Here is a 21,000-nt window from a genome sequence, read left to right as displayed (position 1 = left end):
GATGTTACTGTCCTTTGTGCCTGATGCAAGGTCTTGTTTTCTGTTACAGCTGTTTAGAAAGCTACGTAATCTACTTACAGGCATTTTATGGTGAGAGTGGACTGTTGGCTTTGTTGTCATTTTTTTTTACCTCTGCCAAAAGATTTAGTTTATTCAGATTCAGCTTTTTTTTATTAAAAAAAAAAAAAAAAAAAAACCATTCTCCAGAAGTCAAATCCTCTGTAAGTAAAGTATCTATCCCTTAAGAACAGTTCCTTAAAAACTTACCTCTAATTTTATTTCTGGGAAATTGAATAATATTACATTAGGAGAGGAGCTCAATGTTGTTGATGAATACCTGAGCAAGTAGGTCTTGAAACAGTTTGAGTTCTGTGATTTTTTAATTTTTATTTTTAAATAATTTAGCCTTGTAGTTTTAATATAAAAACAAAGGTACTTCCTGCCAAATAGATTTGGAAGCACATCAAGATAGAATCATAGAATCATTAGGGTTGGAAAAGACCTCCAAGATCATCTGGACCAACCATCCCCCTACCACCAATGTCACCCACTGAACCATGTCCCTAAGCACCAGGTCCAACCTTTCCTTGAACACCCCCAGGGACGGTGACTCCACCATCTCCCTGGGCAACCTGTTCCAATGCCTGACTGCTCTTTCTGAGAAGAAATGTCTCCTCATTTCCAACCTAAACCTCTCATGGTGCAACATGATTACTCATACTGAAAAGATTTGGTTGAACAAAATTTATTATACAAAATTTTGTATCTTCCTGAAAACTGTCTTCCCCCTCATGCACACAAGCAGGACTCTTCTCTTAAGACAGCCTGATAACATCTTAGCAATGTAGTTACCTTCATTAGAATTTGTATTTTTGGCCTACGGTCACCTTCCTGCTGTAATTAGATACATTATTTCATATGTATCAGTGTCAGAAAATACTGTTCTAATAATTATAGATTATATCTGCTGATCAAGACATGAACTCCAAATGTATTTGAATAATTTTGCATGTGAAAATATTGCCTCACTAAGTAGTTGCAGGATGCCACTTTGTTAAGACATAATTAGATCCAGAACTGCTGTTGAGTCAGTAACTAGCTGGCAAGATTAAGTTTGATACTCAATTAATATAATCGATGGGATATATCTAGATTCCACTTATCAGAAAAGGGAAAAAAACAGAGCAGTTCCTAGCTACTCCAAGCTTCATCAAAATGGTACATTCATGCTAAATTGCTTGGCCTTTCTCCAAAATTAAATTAATCTATCGTGTCCAAACCACATTTGAAGTGCCCAGAATAAACAATTTAGAGGCTGATGCCAATGTTACACTTGATACACTACATGGCTATATTTAAGAACCTTCTGCGTATGTAAATGCTGGCCTTTCTAGAGCTAATGGTTGCTTTTGCATTCCTAACAAACAGTAAAATGTATCTGAATTGCAGTGCATAAGTATACAAATAATCATGAAAACACATTCTGATAGATTCTTCCTTTCAACCATCATTTTCTATAAGTGTGCAAATTCCCCAGCTCCCAAAAATACATGTATACACAAGGCGACGTGGGATTGCAATGTCAACATCTGACCTATACAGTCAGTAGGTTCTTTTAGAGGGTACATAGCAGCTAGACTTTTTGGCTTGTAGGTCTGTCTCACTTCTAGCTACAGCTTTAGATGCTGTTGAATTGGGAGTTCTTTTACATCTGAGATCATAACTAGATAGTACTAGGCAGATATCAAGCCTACATAGATCTATAAAATTTCTGACTTAAAAGTATAATATTCTTTAAATTCTGAGAATATTTACTCCTAGATGAAAGGCAAAGTATGTGGCTGCAGACACTCAGATAAAAGATACACATACTTTGACTTTCCAGGTTATTGTGCTCACTTATTCAGCAGTAAATATGAACAAAATAATTGTCATTTTATTGTTTCGTTTTTATGTTGCTTTACGTAATTGTAAATAGCTCTGCATGGATTCAGAATCTTGGAAGTTAATGTGATCGTAGTTAATAGGTTGATAAAAATGATGGAAACATCTATCAGACCTGCGGAGACTCAGGACTGATAGCTAAATTTATAGAAATCAATTTCTGAAAAATTTGAAACCATTCATAATTTGACCTAAAAGAATTTTACTTTTAAATGTAGTATTCTGTATTTAAGTACAATTGCGGCAAATTGTCTGGACAGAAAGGATACAACAGTAGGAGGCATTGGTTAATATCGAGACTTGAAATTGTGTAGACATATTACAATTTACAGTGGAAATTTCTTGGGCTATGTGTACTTTGTCTTCGGAAGTTTTAAAAAGCAAGCATAGAATATTCAGCCTTTTGATCTTATCTTTGCCTAAAATAAAGTTGCCCTGTAACCCTAAGATGCATATACAACTTAGTCTATTTGTAGAATCTTAAATTCAGCTGATATTTCTCTTGCTCTTCATCTTCCTTCTTCTAGTATTTGCATTATAGCAGCTTTAAATTAGCATATTTCAATGCTTTATAGATGTTTTCAGCCCGCACATAGGATTTTAGCATATTCATATGGAAATACTGAGCCAAAATTTGTAATTCCCAGCACAGCTGCCTAAAACCTGGCTTTCATCTTTTCATTATGTGTAGCGACTTTTAAAGGCATATAGCTACTTCAACCCAAAACAAGCCAGATGATGTGATTTAGATTTGACTTGTTTTGGGAAAACACCTTCCTGTTGTTTTTCTAGTTGGTAGTCAGCTCAATAACATGCTTGTTTCTTATTGCAACACAAAAGCCACCAAAAGGCACACATTTCCTCTGTTACAGGTAGAGTGGATTTCATGTGAAAGAAAGAAAACAAACAAAAAAATATAAAGGTTCAAGTTATCGGTGTTATTTTTTTTTCTTTTGTGTGTGTGTATTTCTTTGTGTGGTTCATGAAGCAACAGAACACATGACAAGCTGTTTGTATCATGGCAGTGTGGTTATAAACATGCATTTATCTATCCATAAGAAGATGAAGTGAACTAAGCCTTTTAATAAATTAAGGACCTAAATATTTTGGCACTACTATTCTTAGCATTGTTTCTCTTAGCCAATTTAGACTGAACTGATGTCATACTGAATTCTACAAACCAACGCTATTTCAGGTTGGAATAACTTTTCACTGAAGTTGTGAACTAACACTTTAAGGAGTGGTATATGCAAAGAAATGTATTTGTTTCTGGAATAGTCATGAATACTTTACACATTATGTGATACAGTTTAGACATGTTTGCAACTATTAAATATAAGCAATATATTAAGAGTTACATTTAATTTGAAATATTAGCTTAAAGTGTTCATTATTAAAGCTATAAAGCTATGACATATTATGATCAAATAGCACTAAATATTGCACACAATAGAACTTTTTTTTTTTTTTTTATGAGATTAGGATTATCAGCACCATTGGAGCTGGAGGAAAACATACAGATTTTGTTGTTGTTGCTGCATCATTATAGCTATTAATATTTGGTTATTTTACAAAATTAAGTGTTGAAGAGCAGTGAAAATAAAGTTTGATCTATGGGTCCAAGGCAACCAATAATTCAAAAGTATGGAAGTAAGTATTCTCTCCGCATTTCTCTAGCAGTTATTTTGGCCTCCTTATTGAAAATCTGAGTGCTTTATAAGAATTCAGAAAAAGAAGTATCAGTTGTTTTTTTCTATTTGTTTTGCTACTTAGGAGTGCTTAGTGTGTGTGCATGCACATACAAATAATTCCCTTCTGATGTAGTTTATGCCAAAGTTCCCTCACTTGAGTTACTTTTTACTTTTTTTTTTTTTTTAGAGTTGCTTAGTCCATTTACATCAATATTAAAATTTCCACGAAATTCCTCAAGGCCAGGATTCCACTGGTCTTGTTTTTCCATCATAGTTCAGTCTAACATATTTTAAAGCATTTGCATTTTAATTATTTCAGTGCAATGCAATTGTCATGACTGGCAAACCTTGCAAAGGGCAGAAAGGTTCATCTGGCAAGGAACAATCCCACTTAAGGGTTTAAAAAACAAACCAGAAATACTGTGGTCTATATACAATGAGAAATAGTGTGGTAAGGGGGAGTTTCAAATTAACCTATTTTTAGAAAACTTTCTGCGCAGAATACTGCCACTTTTAAAGAGTTTTGTCAAAACTTGCAGATTCATTCCTGCATGCGTTGTCATAAGCAACACAAGTTAAAAATGTGGGTCTAACAAGATGGAGGCAAATCTGTTAGCACCAGACAAGAGTGAATTATGTTACTTGACTGTTTTGGATATCATAGTGCTGCAAAAGAAACAGAGTGACTTTCAGCAGTAGAGAAACAAATTTTAGAATAAGTAATTCTGTCTGTGGATCCCCCTACCCCACAATTCTCTCACCCTTCCCCCTTGTATCTTGCCTGCAACTGCAGTTGTAAAAGCTGTTCGGCAGAGCAGTTCACCCTTGGCACAGGAGATGGGATGTGTTCTATATGTCTGCGCTAAGTATGGTGTCAAACTTACTTTCTCTCTCTCTCTTTCTTTGCATATTTGTCTTGGCTCTTGCCTGGATCCAGGTCTAATCCTGTCTTCTGTGTGCAAGTGAGCGTTTTAGCTAAGCCGTGAGATGGCTGGAAAATTGTGTTGCTACAAAGGTAGCATGGTATGTCATCTGTTTGCTGCTGGTGTTTCAAATCATACCTTATCATTTTTTTCCCATACTTCCTGAAAACAAAGCAGAGAACTGCATATAGAAGGTGTTTTCTGTGGAGCACGCTAATAATTGTTTGGAGGTAAATGTAAGTGCAGGTGGTTCAAACTTTTAAGCTGCTTTTTTAACCAAGAAGCTTTGCAGGTTGTGGCTTTGCTTCTTGTAGTGCAGGAGAGAAGCTTGTTTGGCTCCTGACAGAATTTTATAAACAGTAAGATTTCTCTTGTACCTAATTTTTATGTCACTAGCTATTCAAGGCTGTTTTTATCAATATGACCAGTGTTCTCCATAAATACATACAGTTACAGTCTCTAACGTCCAAGTCCTCAACTGGTATAAATCATCATAATTCTTCTGACTTACATGAACTGGCATAATCCCATTTAGCTGAAGATTGGGGCCAGAGTACAGGAAGTGTCTGTATTAGCCAGGGAACATTGCAGGAGATTCTAATTCTTCTGCTGCTGCTTTCATAGTGATGTGGAGTGTTTTGAAGTTGACATGGTCCAAATAAGGTATTTTTAATTTTCCTATTTGGACTGCAGCTAGCTCAGTAAGTGGAACAACATCTTTGGGTTAGGGGTTATGTTTCGTTATTTCTTCATGGAAAATTAAAACCAAGTTTGGATCTGGACTCATGAGCAGTGTGGAACCTTTGAGGGGCAGAAATATTTCCTTAAAGAATGAAGGGATTGTATGTGCAAAGTTTTATGCAGGTAGAAGGTTTACCTAATTCAGAATGTAAATTTTGAACTGAAATTAATAAGGCTGTGTATATCCATGTAACAGCTGAATCCATATATTTAAGCGTATGTAAAATGAAGTAAAACAAAAGGATCATAAGAATTTTATACTTGAAAGAGCAATGAGAAATGCAGTTCTCAAATTTAAAAAAAAAAAAAAGAAAGAAAGAAAAAAAAAAACGGTAATGCCTTTCAGTAGGATCAGAGCTTTTACAAAGGGTCTTTCTACTGAGGACCTCGAAGCTCTTTTAGAAACATTGAATTAGCCTTTATCAAATGAACAGTGTCAAGGCAAAGCAAGTGCTCAGATAATTTATCAGCTGTAGGATTGTGATCTTGAGCCTCACCCTGTGAGGCAGGGAATCTTTACTTTCTATAATTTACAGAACAAGCAAGTGAAAACTGTAACTTGCACAAAGTTACAGTACAAGTTTGTGGCAAAGTTGTGGATTAAAACACCCTACCAGATGTACATAAGCTGCAATTTCATCTTTCTCTTGTGATACTAAGTTGGGGAGAACAACTGTTTTGAAATTTAAACCAAAAAGATAATCATATCTTTCCACATGATTTGTTATCCTGTCTTAGTTGAAACACTAGTCAAAATCTGTTGGGAGAAAAAAGGAAAAAGCTAGTAGAGCTTAGAGTTTTCTGACCTTAAGACCAGTTGAGCTAAATTGACGTTAAGCTATTTTTCATGTAACAGTCATCACCTTTTTTTTTTTTTTTTTTTTTCCCTGTCAGAATGATTCCCCTAGTAGAAGATGAAATATGTCTTGAATATATATAAATGAAATATGTTTAAATAAGCACTAAATCTGTGTTCTGTATATGTATTTCTCGTCATTTTATTTCTCTCCGTCCTTCTGGCTTACATCTGTAAAATGCAATACAGAAAACTGCCACAAGCACACTTAGAGAACCTAAGAAAAGTGCAGTTTAGCATATTCAAATGAGAGCCAGTGTCAGTGTTCAATGTCACCATTTTATCGTAGACAGATGATATTACAGTGCAAGAGCATTCTGATTTGTAAATGATAGATTTTTAAAGGCAAAACAAATGCCAGTAATCTGCTGTATTTTGCAGCATCAGTGCCATAAATAGGCACACTCTCTTGGTTACTTGGATGGCTGATTTTTAAATTTATGATAAAGTATATAAAATTAATGATGTGTGCTTACACTTAAATGATAAAAGCCAGTTTCTGCCAGTGTGCTAATGTACATAATCAGTCCTTTACAACTCGGAGCCAGACACCTTTTCATTCACGCACTCATACACTGGCAAATTAATTTATGGAGCTGGAGGGGAGGGGGTAGAAAGAAAGCATTTCTTACGCTGTTATTGCACTTTGGATGTGTAAGTAGGATTAAGTAAAGAGTGTGTCTGGGTGGTTGTTTGTCCTTCCTTGCGGTGTATTCTGTGCTGAGTGGGAGGGTCACGCTGTGTGAGACTAATAAGGACAGAGCTGCATCCCCCTCCACCACTCTTTGGAGACTCACTCCAGCAACTCCCCGGCACCACGGCAGCTCTGCACAGGCATTCTTGGTGCTTCGGGGGGACAAACTAGAATAAAAATTAAAGGTAAGCCATTCGTTATTTGCAGGGAATTGCCCTAGCACCTTAGGTACACATGCGTACTTTAGCATTCCTGTGTTTGTCAGAATTGCTGGCTAAGTTTAGTACTGTTTTTGTCTGTGTTAACTATATAAATATAATATAGATGATGAGGTTCTGATGTGCAGTAATCAGCCTGTGCAATAGGAGTCTGCTGGTGGCTGTGTAGGTGCGTAGTGTATGCTTCGAGTGTGACTATAGGTATATGTGAAGGTACACTGACTCAAACGGTCCTAGTAAACTCGTAGTAATGTACACAGGCGGCCGAACTGCCGTAACGTGGCACAATAGCGGGCACGTTTATTCAGCGGGGGCACCTCGCTGCCCCTACAAGTGCCAGCGCCCAGCGCTCCCCTCAGCGGGAGCGGCCGACGCCGCGCGGGCTGTAAGGGCCGGGCACGTGCCGGGGGCGCCGCTGGAACGGGCCGGGGGCCCGGCACCGGGGGAGGGTGCCGCGGGGTGGCGGCTTCCAGGCTCGGCCACCGCGGGACGGGGCGAGCAGCAGCCGCCGGCACACCTGGCGGGGCCGGGGCCGGGGCTGGGGCGGCAGAGGGCTCCCTCGGCCGCAGTAGGTGCGGCCCCGGGGAGGGAAAGAAGAGGGAGGGGAGCGGGCGGCGCCACCTTCTCCGGCGGCGCCCTAGCGGGTTCCTGGCGCCCCGTGAGGGAGCCACCGGCCCGGGCCGAGCGCCGCAGGCAGGTTCTGGGACGGGGAGCGGGGCAGCGGAGCCGCATCGAGGCGGAGCGGGGCCGCCGCGTCCCCCTGAGGCGCTTGGAAATCGGCGGGGAGCCGAAGCGGGGGGGACCCGTCTGCTCCCCCCGGGGGACCACAGCCCGCGGTGGGGCGAGCTACCTCCTGCTCGTCCGGCAGGTGCAGGGCACGCCGCGGGACTGGGACTGCTCTGTGAAGGTGTGCTCGCTGCTGCTGCTGCTACGGGGGAGGCTGGAAAAGTTACCCAGGGTATAGCTGCCGGCAGGATAGCCCTGCTGACCGGGGAGATGCCGTGCGACGGGAGTGGCTAAAAGTGTACCGTAGCTAAGTGGTTTGTTGCTCTTACAGAAAATGAGATTAGAAAAGCGTTTTCTGTCCTTCGCTGATTTCTGACGTTTCTCTAAATTACAGTCGGCTTGGAAGGAAAGCTGATTATTATGCTGACAGAAGAGCTGAAGCTAGGTTGTACTTCTGTGAGATCTAAACTGTAAACTCAGTACAAGTACTTGCAACGTATTTTGCAATAAAGAGGAATGACACGGTTTTTTTGTTGTTGTTGTTTGCACTTAAAAAGTATCATGCATTGTCTGTGTTCAGTTTGCATCAGCAGTCGGTGGCAGCAGTGTGACGCTGACCAGTTAAGCTGGCGATTGGAAAACTGGGAGAAAAATAACATCGGTCATCACTAATGAAATTAATAATTAGTGCCTTCACAGCTAATATATCTGAGTTAATATTTCTGATGTTATTTAGGACCTTAGTAGAGAACTAAAGGAATATTTTTGTCATTTATTTCTAAAGTTACTTCCATCTATTTTTGTATCTCCTTAAAATAGATAAATTGTACGCTACGTTTAACAAGTGATTTACTCTCTTCTTTACAGTTAAGAAATTCTTGAAGAAGAGATTGTTCTGAATGTGATTATTTTCTGTTTCAGATTTGTAGCTGATTGTTCACATGTGTCCAGGGGGAGATGAAGTACACTGGATCCTGCATAGTTTGGCTTTGTATGGGAGTCTTCCTCCTCCTCCCTGTTTCTACTTGTGTGGCTGTCAGTGACCAGACAGGTACTTCAGTTTTTCTTGCCCATCACAGACCAAATCTCAGTACTCAACCTTTAGACAAATAATGACAATACACAGAAAATAAAGCGTACAAGCACGCAAAATTACAAAAAAAAAAAAAAAAAAAATATTTGAAGAAGTCTAAGTTTGAAGCAATTCCAAAGCAGCCTTTCTGTTTCATGTGCTTAGGAGATTCACATTTGGAAGTACTTGTAGTTGCTAGTAGTTGTATTTTGTACTTTTTCAACTTACTGTACAAACCAAGGTTCTGCTTCAGGGCTTGCAAAACTTCTGTGAACAAAACCATGTGTCTTTATTATAGAACAGTGATTACGTTGATCTAAACAACCTAATGCACATGTTAGCCTAACCTAAACTTAATCTTCAAACCAGGTCTTAAGTTTAACAGACTTAGAGTAGGACAGAACCGTGCACCTAAGCAGGCAGAGGGAGAGAATATAATGAATTTGTTTAGTGTAAAAGCTGTTACCCATCTTCTGCAACTACTCTCATACTTAGCTATTTTCTTCTTAATTATGGGCCCAGATAATAGGAGATAATAGAATCTGTACATAAGCAATGACTTTAAATCTCCATGACACCTTTGAAACTCAGGCCCAAGAAATTTAAAAAGTCAATTACTAGTATAATAATCCTTTTATTGCTCCGGAAAACAATAAATAGTAGTATTTAATAAATAGTGAATGTAATGTGTGGACTCTAGGGCAGCAGTAATGCATTGTAAAGAATCTGAGTTTAAGTTAAACACCTTTTTTTTTTTTTTTTTTTTTTTTTGCCTTAGCTTTGCTGCCCTAAAAAATATAAGTGCTCCACTGATGAACTGTTCTTAACCCCTGTGAGAGAGTGAGCCTTACATAACAGCTGTGCAATCATTCTCTTTGGTTGTCTAAATGAAGCAAAATAGGTTGTTTTCTGTTATTTCTACCTAGTGGATTATGGAAGGGAAGTTTTTTAAAGGGCTAGAAGGGTGTGAGTGCACAAACTTCCCTAATAATGTAAATGGATAAATGTAGAGGTTGAAAAATATTAAAACAAAATGCCAGGAAGCATTTTCTCTCACTTTTAATTAGACAGGGAAAAAGAATGTAGGAAAAGGTACACCTTTCATACAGACTATGACAGATAACCTGAACTGGTAGCAAACGGTACATCTGAACTGTACATTATGTTCTGTTAGAAGTTTGTGTCTGGGCAGGTGGGAGGGAGGTTGCAGTGTTCCCTAACCTAATTGCTACAAATTGATCAAATATGGGTCAAGTGGAACCCCTGGGAGGAAGAGGAGAGATTGAACTTTTCCTGAGAACAACTGACTGTGTATGATTGAGAGGCTTCTGCAATATGAGGTGATATGAGCAGATGGTGAGGAATAACAAGCAGATAGCTGCCAGCATGTACAGGTCTGCCAACAGCACGGAATAGGCTTAGAGTGAGGCTTTAAGGTGACAACAGGAAGGAGACTTTCCTAGAGACTGAAGAGGGTGGTTAGCGTCCAAAACAGAAATACAAGCTGTAGACCAGAAAGCAAGAGTTGAGAAAGAACAGACCTTGCAAGGGTGAAGTGCTAGGTGGTGTGGGTGCATTTGCAGACCTTGTTGAATCTGCCCCCATCCCGCTGAACTGAGTATCCTGTGTTGGAAAGTTGTCTTGTTCTGTAGCTTGATAATTTGTATGCAGATGAATCTGTTACAGATTGGAAGTGTGCACATTTCAAGAAGAGAGAGTATCAGGTCTCTTCCATTCTGTTTATTTGTTTCATTAACTGCTTCTCTCTTGGGCCTTTGTTCTCTCCCAAATAGCAGTTCTGTATAGATCTGCTTCTCTCCTTCAGGATCTGCCCAGGTTATTCTCTTCAACATATGCATAGCATTTATTTCACACTGGGCTAATACAGATGTTTTTTCCAGCAAAGCTCATTTAGATAGGATCTTGGTATATTGCTTTTGCATCCTAAAATTTCTCACCCGATCTGCTTGAGTCAGGTGAGTTCTGCTTGAGAATGGGCTTCAAATGCAGGGAAAACTGTAAATTAACCTTGATTTGAAGGGGTGGGTGGGGGCGATGAGTATATATATATACAGAAGGAAATCTCTTGTGAAAGAGAAAGGATTGACTTGCATGTACACATAGGAAAGAGCTTTCTGAGCTGGCATTTTGAATGTGCTTTGAGAGTTATTCATCAAGTCAATATTGTATTAAATAAATACCAGCATTAGAAAATACGTCAGAGTGAGCCTTCTTGAAGCAGTCCTCCTTAGGCCAATAACCATTAGATTCACATCAAGGATTTCTTTAAGTTCTCACTTGTTAAGAAGTTTTGGTGTTCTGATGGTTCATCAGAAGGAAGCACTTACTTCTGATGATAGAACATAGTAAATCGGATGGAGAGGATTCAGTTCTCCACAATCTTATTTTTAATCTGACTTCAAGGATATTTTCACATTGTAAACTTATGTTGTATTGTTAGGAGCATTTGGCTTTGGAGTATGGACATGAGCTCCTTCTGTAGTGACAGATGAAGTTCTAATCTGATCATTCCTAACTGCTCCATGTTAAGAATATTAATACTCTTGTCTCATTCCCAGATCATTGTTGCTTTTTCAACTTTCTTTTACAATCAATCCTTTTCAAAGTCACTTGCTAACCCATGAAAAATGTAGCATAAATAAAGTCTTGGGACTGTCAGTCATGGTGAATTTCCATTGCCTTTTGACATGGAATGTGTTGTGAAAAGTATTGGCTCTAGATCATAAGTTCAGATAGGCACTTTAACCCAAATACAGTGAGTGGTTTCAAGCATGCAAATCAGTTCAGCTTTTCAGTTTTCGTTCTTTAGTACAGCTAGATAATTCTCAAAATCAAGATAAAGGCTCTGTAGTTACTCTCCTATAAAATACGTTCATAGTCTTAATACTAGGAGTATCTAAACTCCTACCCTAAATGTTTAAGGTTGGATCCACAAACTGCTGTCAGCACTGTGCTGTTTAAATGACTATTCCACCCTTCAATTTTGTAACTTGTAGGTAAAATGTAAGCTTTCTTGGGCAGTGAAGAAGGAACTTTGTGTGTCTGTAAAGAAGTGATTCATGAAAGCCTGCACACTGTGAGAGCTACTTCAGTTAGTGAGTAATAGTACGTAAGAGAGACTACACACGTTCTCCCAGAGTGAAGCTTGTAGACTAGATTAGCTTCCTTTTTTTTTTTTTTTTCAGGGAAAGGGAGGGAAAGAAAAAAAAATCTCTTATAGCTAAGATATCCACTTGAGTATAAAGTCCTGTTTTTCCCCTACTGCCTGTTCATCATGGGAGAATCCAGTTCTCCAAGGTCTAGTGTGAGCACAAAGCAGGTACACCATACTCCTAGTACTTGAACTTGGTAAGAATTTTTTAATCCCTGCTACCAAAGCAATTAGTTATTTACGTAACTGTCTACATAATCATTGGGCTTGGACTTGACTTCTTTCCTATATTAAGAAAGTTGTAGATTCAGTTTCCCTTATTCCTCTTTCCACCTTTGGCTTAATTGATACCTGTATTGTAATGCAATATGTAGTGGCTTTTGGTATAAAAAGAGGAAAAAAATAATTCATTTTCTGGCAGCTCTGTACATGTGGCTGAGGGTATGTAAGGGATCTAATTCCTTGGCCCTGTTTGAAAGCAGGTCAACTATGTATTTGAGTACAGCAGCCTCATCTTCAGTATAAATACCTGTGAGGTGGGCTTGTGAATGTTAGCAATGATATCCAGCAAGTCAGCCACACACTCTGAAAAGGTTCATTCTACCTATATTTTTATGAAGCCTGATCCTGTTAGAGTGTGAGATAAATCCTCAATAATTTGGGATTCTGCCTGAAGTTTGAATCCAATATATCACGTGTATGTAATAGCTGAGGTTTTTGCTGTTGGGCCACATTGATTTATCCAGTTGTGCTTTCCGATGGAAGCTTTGGTGCCCTCATAATGTGCACATCAGTAGGTTAGACAGCAACTGAAGCTTCACCTAAACATGAACTTTAATTACAAAGTAGCAGATATGTATTTGGGAAGTGAATCTGGTCATTTCAGTTCACATGTGACCTAAAGAAGCCAAGAGTGTTTACTGGAAGCTGCAGTTGCAGTTCCCAGTCAGGAAGTGCACCCAAGAGATGTCCGTAAGAGTGAGACCAAAGCATGCATCAGAGTCCTCTGGGTCCGAGTTTTCACGGAAATGAAAACTGGGCATGGGACCTACATGGAAGCTGCAGAGTGCTTCAACAAGTGATCTGACCATTACAAGAATTCAGGACACGACTTAGCATGTTGCAGCAGGCAAGGCTAGATGCAACCCCACTACTTAGAATATATTTTCTTACGAAATTCTATTATAAAAAAAATAAAAGCTTTCCTTACTAGATTCTCAGTGGAAAGAGAGAAGATCACAATTATATGTGACACACCTACTTGATCCGCATTGATATGTGTTTTGAAGTAATTAGGTTGACTTTGTAATAATAACCACCTACATACAGCTCACTGATTTCTAAAGATTAAGGTCTGTCATCTATCCTATGGACAGGAGATCTCATTAATTTATAGGTATGGTAACTTCAGCTTTGACATCACTGTTCTAATATGAATTGTGGACTTAAATCAAGACAAACTCAGTTTTATCACATGTAGAACAACCTACTGTATAAGTGTAAGTTTGCTATTTTTTCTTCTTTAGTTTTGTAGTAATGTATTACAACGGGGGCAGGTTGCTGTGCGTGGTTTCTACACCTGGATAAGGGTTTGTTATGTACTTTTCCTTTCCTGAATGTCTTCATGTAGATCCTCTAATTCAGCCATCCATGGGATGAGCAGGTAAGCTGACGGCTTTGTTTCAGGCCAAAGTGAATCTAAAGATCTGCCAGCAGTACTAAAAATCTTGGAAGAAACTAACTTTTTGACTGTATAAACTCTAGAAAGAATTTTTATCAATCTATAGCAATTAAAATTATCAGTCTTGGTGCGGAGAGCTTTTTGGTTTTTAATATTTTATGGTTTTGTCCTAGCTCTCTGATAAAACAATATTGGACTAAAGGAGTACACCAACAGCATAGGATAGGAGAATAATCATAGTAACCCTTTCGGTTTTTAAAGGGAAATGGAAACCAACCAAATAAGTAACATTTACATAGCCTGTCTATGCTGTGACTGTTATGCCACTGATAAAAATAGGTCCACAGTCCAGTCTGTGGCATGTGAGGAATCGTTGCTATCATCTGGATAACACAGAAATTAAGGCTTGATTCTTTATTTGGAGTTGGAAGAAAGTGGCTGGAGGGAATAAGCTAATATGCCCCAGTCGTTAGTTGCTCAGCCCTCTTGTAAGTTAGTACTGGAGAAAAAAAGGCACATTTTTTTGTCTCTGGTTCTATATCTCTAACTATAGCAGTTCAAGGTAAAATCCACAACAGGTTGTATCTGGCTGCTCTTTTTATAAGAACTGTAAAGTAATTCAATGGAAAAATAAGTCTGCCCATTGTCTTTGCATTAATTAAAAAAATAAATACATTAATATGTTTGATACTCTATGCGTGACAAGCTATTGTGCCTTCAGCCATAAGAGGCTTTTTTTTTTTTTTTACACCAACATATTTCTTGTAGCAATGCCTCTGTAAATCTACTAGAACCATATTAGTTGCTCTAGAGTGCATGTAGATACAAATCTATAGTTTAATAATCTTTATAAATGATTGAAATCCCACGTCTGTAGATTAAAGAGTATCTAAGGTGAGCCTCTTTCTGTCCCTTAATGTGTATGGTAAATGGTGTATTCAAATTGCTATGTTAGTATGTAATTCCACACTCCCTACAAACTGAGAGTGATGAAAGATTTCATTTCAGTTAGAGATTTCAGAATGAATGAATATTCTTAACAGTTCTGCATCTTTTTTTGGGGGAAAAGGAATTTATAATGGAATTTATAATTTTTCAATGCATATGTTACTTATTTCTCATGAAACTTTATTTGTGTATGTATATATAAGTATATATACATGTACTGTATATAAGTATATACACAAACTTATTACTGTGTATAAGTATATATACATAAATGCATTATATATACACTTTTATATATGAAGGAGGGAAAGAATATATTGTCTCAGTGCCTTTGAAATAAATCATTAAATGTTACTTGTAATTGAGGTGGCTTTCATTAACCATGTTGATAGGAAGGTTCTTTATATCTGTATTATATGATTTAGCTTCATTTTTACTGGTTGTTTTTGATTAGCCATTTGTCCAGATAAAATACTGTAATGCATTTAATAGAACAGAAACATTTTGAAGGATAATGTATTCTCTGTATTACTACAGAATGAATGACAAAGTTCAAGTTTAAAAATTACAAATATAGCTATTTTAAGTGTCAACCCTCAGTCTATATGCCCTTGGAAACCTTTAAAAATAGATGATTTCCAGGATAATGCTAGGACACTTCTCCTTGCTTTTCTCATTGAATTGACACTTTGGAAAGCCCCTCGACCTTCACTGCTCAGTATCTTTTGACATATCTTGGCCATTTCCTTAGTCACATCAGCTCAACAAGGAGCTCTGCACTTAATAAGCACAGGGGCCAAATCCTGCTTGTTGTTTTCCTTCTGACAGTTTCCTTAGGGTTTAGTGTGGCTATTTTAAGTCTTTTTTTTTAATTATTATTATTTTTTAAAAAAAGGCCCTATTTCTGACCCATGCACAAAAGGGATATTTGTCTATATTTGCTTCATAAAAGTGTGTATTCCTGTACATATTTTAAAAAGTCTGTATGCAAATTGTATGCTGCATAATAATACATTGTTTAATCTAAGCATGTGGCTAGAGGTAGACTTAGAATTTACCTTGTTTCAATGTTTAGAGCATTGTTTGTTTACCTAAATGCTTTGATTCAGAATTAATCCCCTGTAAAGCTGCTTAATTTTCAAAGTATAAATATTGCTTGTATTGTTCATTATATGATACGATTATATCCTTGTTAATCCACATTTTGAAATGAATGTTCACTGAGGTAACAATAGGTTATTGCAACAGTAATCATTCATGCTATATTGTTGCAGATTCAATGTAATGTCTTTTTAATCAAAAATATGTTTTCTAATAATATAACCAGAAAAAAAAAAAAAAAAAAAAAAAAACCTTAGTACAGATCTTACTACTTTATAGGGTAATGTAGATAGAAAGCACGTAGTAAGAACTGTGTATCTTTCTTCTGGTTCTGTCATTCATGTACACTTTAATCCTAAACAGTTGAATTAAAACATGATCAATTTGATATTTGCCTATGTTATTGGAAAATTAGTATAAAGTTAAATATTATTGCCTCATTTAGGTTTTGTAATTTGGTTTATTTGGTATTTTCTATATCCTAACGATAGAGAAACTAAAAGAAACATGTCTGCCGTGACTATCACTATCACGATGGTTTGTTCTGTTTCGTTTTCATTTGGTAGAATTTTATGAAAAATATTAACCTGTGCTCTCTTGAAGGTGCTGTGTGTCCTTTAATAAAAACAGTTGTTCATCATCTCAAACAATTCAACAGAGACAGTCTTGGTGTGTCAGGTAAATGGCTTTCTTTAATACAAAGAGTAAATTATCTAAATTGATTGGTAAAATGAATTTTGTAAGTTTCTGTAACTTAAAGTACTGGTTTTCAAAATAACTTTTTGTCCTCTAGAAAGTCACCCAGCATGCTAAAAAGTCAGTATTTACACATGCTTTTAAAAAAACAGTGTTAAGTAAACTAAATCAGTGTATCACGTTCTGCAGGGTTTGATCTGGCAGAAAGCTTTTCTTTGAGACAGACGTCTTGTGGAGGGGAAAAAATCTGCTTTAAACTGGGAAGTGCTCCTCTCATCAGAGACACGAAGTAAGTAAGATACTACTTTCATCCTAGAACCCTTAAAAGAGGAAGCTCAGATCAAATACTATTGATGATCTGATGCACTAAGCAGTGTATCAAAGGATATCACAGGACAATAAGTACGTCCTTTTTTAGGCATTTTCATCTGTGATAGTTTTTGGGAATCAGTCTGATTGAGAAGTTTCCTTTCCTGAAATCTGGAAGTATCCAGGTAGAAAGTTAATTGACAGTATCCTATTCTCAAACTGTGATTCTGTACTGTGTGTACATAAAGATTTATACAAACAAAGGAAATAAAGAACTTTCAAGGTGTGACAGGAAGCATTTACCTTACTAATCTTCCATCAATGAAATTGGCTGTTCACAGGGATAAAAAGAGAGAAGAGTCACAGTTTCCTTAAATGCTGTATTTTCATGATTATATTTTTTCAGTGAATTTGACATCTTGCCTTTAGCACCAAAAGAATGGCTGGTACTCAGAGTAGAGGTGAAACTAGGCAGCATGCTTTTCTGACAGAATGGAATGAAGGGCAGAGACTACATGAAAAGTCAAAAGGAGGGTGCAAGAGAGTAAGGCATAATGGAACTGCACAGATTTAAGACTTCATTGAGACAAGGTGAGATGCATTAAGATGCATTTAGGGATGTAGTTTCAAGTTCCCCATCCTTGGAGAGTGGAGAGAAAGAGAATCCTCTCAGAGCTTTGTGGTTGAGATGTACTCTTAGTCACTGGACTGTCGTTTCTGTACAGCATGTTCTTGTGATGATGTGGGGAGCAACTGTATTCCCATGTTTTCAGGTTGGGTTTTCTCTGATGCAAGAATTCTGGCTCCTGATTGTGTTGGAAAAAATACATCCATGCTGTCAGAATTCCCCTTCAGCTGGATCCTGGGAAAAGCAAAGTGGGGTTCGTTGGCAGAGTAATTGAAGAAGAAAAAGAAAGGATCAGAGACACCCAGGCAAAAAATAAAGTGATCTCTGGGAGACAAGAGTGATTAAAGAAATACCACTTAGACTCTTACTAGAAACTTAGAATATCTAAGTTTTTTTGGAAGTATTATGTACCGTAAATGCTAAATGAGTATGCTTGCATAATTCTTCAAACTTGTACAAAGTAATCACTGTCTTTTCTAAAATTCTTTGATTGCTATTGAAGGAAAAATTACTAGATAAAAAAATAGAGCTCACTCTGTGTCAAATAATTTTATTAGTGTCTTCCTAGTATTTTCAAGATTGTCCTTAGAAGAGGAACAGGTAAAATTAAAAATCACAATATGAGTCTTTCATAAAACTAGTTTGAAAGTTTGTCAATAAGAAAGCTTTTTAAATTTATTTTATATGTTATTAATTTTACAAATTTTTACAGATTTATTTCAGGACAGGAATTTGAGGGAAACATGAGAATATAGAAGAGTAGATGAATAAGAAACTAAGTAGAGTTAAGGGTACAGTCAGAGGAACGTGTATTGCAAGCTGATTTACTTGTTTTCTGAAAATGTAGGCAAATCAGTGACAAAAAAAATGAGTGAAAAGAGCTAGAAATTTTTAGAGGACGGATTATTGAAATTATTTTAAATTTATATTACTTTGGGAAAAATCTGTGAATGAAAATGATTTCTGAGAATTTGATATTTTTGAAGGGTCCTGACCATGATGTTGAGGTTGAAAATGTTGAATTTTTTACTTTTATTAGTAAGCCTGAGTACTAATTCAAATTCTTTCAAAAATTATTATTAGTGAGTGCAGTGAAAATGGGGGAAGTCTTGTAACAGTTGATAGCTACTACTCAGTAAAATCTTAACTCCCAGAAATTTGAAGGAAATATTCTTGAAAGAATGCTTCTGTTTACACTTTCTTTTTTGCTGGGAGAGGAACCTAACAGATTGTTTTATCTGCTCAGCTGTTTGGAAGGGAGGATGACTCTTGGAGACAAAAATGGGGAAAACAAAAATGGGTACTTTCTCTTTATTTCAGTCTAATTTCCCCAGGGGATAAAGAATTTCAGTAAATGGTAAACCTGGAGGACAGGTGGTTTGGTATTGTTAGTGTCTATGGCTTCTCACATTCATCTTCCACCCCGTTGTTTTCTTCAGTTTATAGACTTTAAAGAAAATCTAAAAAGGAAGTCTTTCCAGTTTCCCCTAAAAATGAGTATCCAGTGGATGAAAACTTCAGCTGAATGAAGCTGAGATGATAATCAAGTATCATTATAATCAGTGCTAATGTTTGAATATAGTTAGGCTAAAAAAAATGTTATTAATGTTAATAAGGTGCAACATGATCTTTTCTGTCAGCTTGCTGTGGAAGTAAAAGGTACCTCTTACATTATCTCTCCAAACAAAAAAAAGGGCTAAAATACTTTCAGCAACATTAAAGCATTGGAGAACTTACATTAAATTATACTTCTTAAGGGCAATAGCCTTGCTATTGCTTTTATAAACCTTTCCTCACAGAGAAGTGCATGTTATAATTAATGATAATAATCTACTTTTTTATTCCAAATATTGAACACATAATAGCTTTCTGTTATTAAGACTTCAGAAAAACATGTTTTAAATTATGTATTTAAAGTATTTCTGATAGTCTTCTGAACTTGAGGTGTTTGTTTGTTTATTTTTTATATAAGGGTATATGGCAGTTAGGAGCACAAAATCAGTATTTGATGTTGTAGGTTTTCAATGAAGCAGGAATACCTGTCATCATAATTTTATAATTTACTTTATCTCAGATACCCATGTCCAATATCTTGTAATATATTATTTTATTTAAGTCTTCTTCTCTTACAATATGGCAGATTGTGTAGTTCCAGAACACTTGTGTTATTAGATGCCCAGAGGTTTTTAGGATCGTTGTGCCTCAGAAAATATGTTAGTAGACGTGGTGTGCAGTAAGTAGAAGAACAGTGTTTGTTTTCCATCCTGCAGGAAACTGAGAGTATCTGATTAAGCTGACTAGCAAGTATCAAGTAACTTGGCACATCTCCTCTTGCATTTCATTCATTCAGTCGTAGTGTGGGTAATAGAAAGCTATGCTGTGCCATTTTTCTTGTGTGATGCCATTTTGATTTTTTTCAATGAACCTGGAGTAGTGTTGCACCTATTTATATGTTGTAAATAATTTACAATGAAGTGTCAGCTTGGGAAATCGATTATGTCTATTTATGCTGAGTTTTGGTTCTATCTCTTTATTCTTTTGGGAAGGGGATCTGTACATGATATGTGTTGTGGTGGGATGTGGGTAGCTTCTTATGTTTTGTGTAAATGACTAATCTTTTCAGAGTTAGAGTGACTTTTAAATTAAAAAGCTGTGAGTTATGTATTGCAGTTCTTACGCAAATATTATTATAAGTTACTCTTGACTAAAGTAGTATAACTGAGCCTCTGAATCCTAAAGAAATTAACCGTACAGTTACGTAGACAATTATTTAATCACAATAACACCAATTTTATAATGTTTTAATTTTATTTCAGTAAGTACATTATGGAGGCACATTTTGTTAGCTAGAGACTAATACATACTGTCTATGCAGAGTATTCCAGTTCGGCATAAAGCTTGCTGAAGAAGTGGCGGAGGGCTCTGTGCTGATAGCAACCCCCTCAGGTCTGCCAGCAATACTCAGAGCTTCTGGCATGAGGCCTTTTAGGCTGGTCTTTTCTCCTCAGTAGTCTTAGAGCAAATAGCAGGATGCTGAAATAGTTTCACTGTCCTCTAAAGATGCATCAGATGCCAGTTGTTCTCACTTGTCTGGCTTGCTTGCGGGCCACTTTTTTCTGCTCTGAAATTTCTGTACAGAGCTAATAAGGGACATAGCAAGTTGGTTTCAGCTGAGTTTCAGAGTGTTTTTGAAACGGACATCTGTTGTTTATGATTAGGAAATCCTAATGGCACAGTCGTTTTGTTTTCTTATCTTGTAGCTCATTTGGTTTGATAGCTCATATTCATTTACTGACATGATTGTCAGAGCTGGCTGTTAAAACGATCTCAAAATTAGAGCAGTTGGGATTACTCTTACGACTTTTGTTAGGAATTCTTCCACTTTTGATCTAAGATACTGAAAAAGAGCTTGGATTTTGACTGTATTTGGACTACTCAGCTCCATCAGCAATGTTTTCATTTATTGCTGCTGAAAGAACTGTGACTGGGTTGGGCGATGTTTCAGTGAAATTGTTTCCCCCCTTCCTGATGTCTAGTTACAAGATGCAGAAATAGTGTTACCACTTTTGTCAGTACATTCCCAGCTAAGAACAGAAATCA

At 37.1% G+C, this 21,000-nt stretch overlaps 1 protein-coding gene across 8 annotated transcripts in view; it reads left to right on the top strand.

Annotated features, from left to right (window-relative positions):
• The window catches only part of COL19A1 (collagen type XIX alpha 1 chain), a 219,392-nt gene that overhangs the window by 13,124 nt on the left and 185,268 nt on the right, over positions 1–21,000 (top strand). For 3 of the 8 annotated variants that reach the window (XR_004749526.1, XM_035322085.1, XM_035322081.1), the window contains exons 1-4: positions 6,839–7,034; positions 8,715–8,844; positions 16,371–16,445; positions 16,653–16,752. Coding sequence is in view for 7 of the 8 variants with exons in the window: in XM_035322085.1 (XP_035177976.1) it covers positions 8,751–8,844; positions 16,371–16,445; positions 16,653–16,752 (269 nt within the window). In the remaining variant the exon portion in view is untranslated. Of the gene's footprint in view, positions 1–6,836; positions 7,035–7,677; positions 7,761–8,064; positions 8,239–8,714; positions 8,845–16,370; positions 16,446–16,652; positions 16,753–21,000 lie in introns of those variants that run through there. The other 5 variants (XM_035322088.1, XM_035322086.1, XM_035322083.1 and 2 more) reach the window with 5 other exon arrangements.

This window comes from Oxyura jamaicensis, chromosome 3 (assembly GCF_011077185.1).
Source record: "Oxyura jamaicensis isolate SHBP4307 breed ruddy duck chromosome 3, BPBGC_Ojam_1.0, whole genome shotgun sequence".
Lineage (NCBI taxonomy): Eukaryota > Metazoa > Chordata > Aves > Anseriformes > Anatidae > Oxyura > Oxyura jamaicensis.
This window is presented reverse-complemented; position numbering and strand designations above follow the sequence as displayed.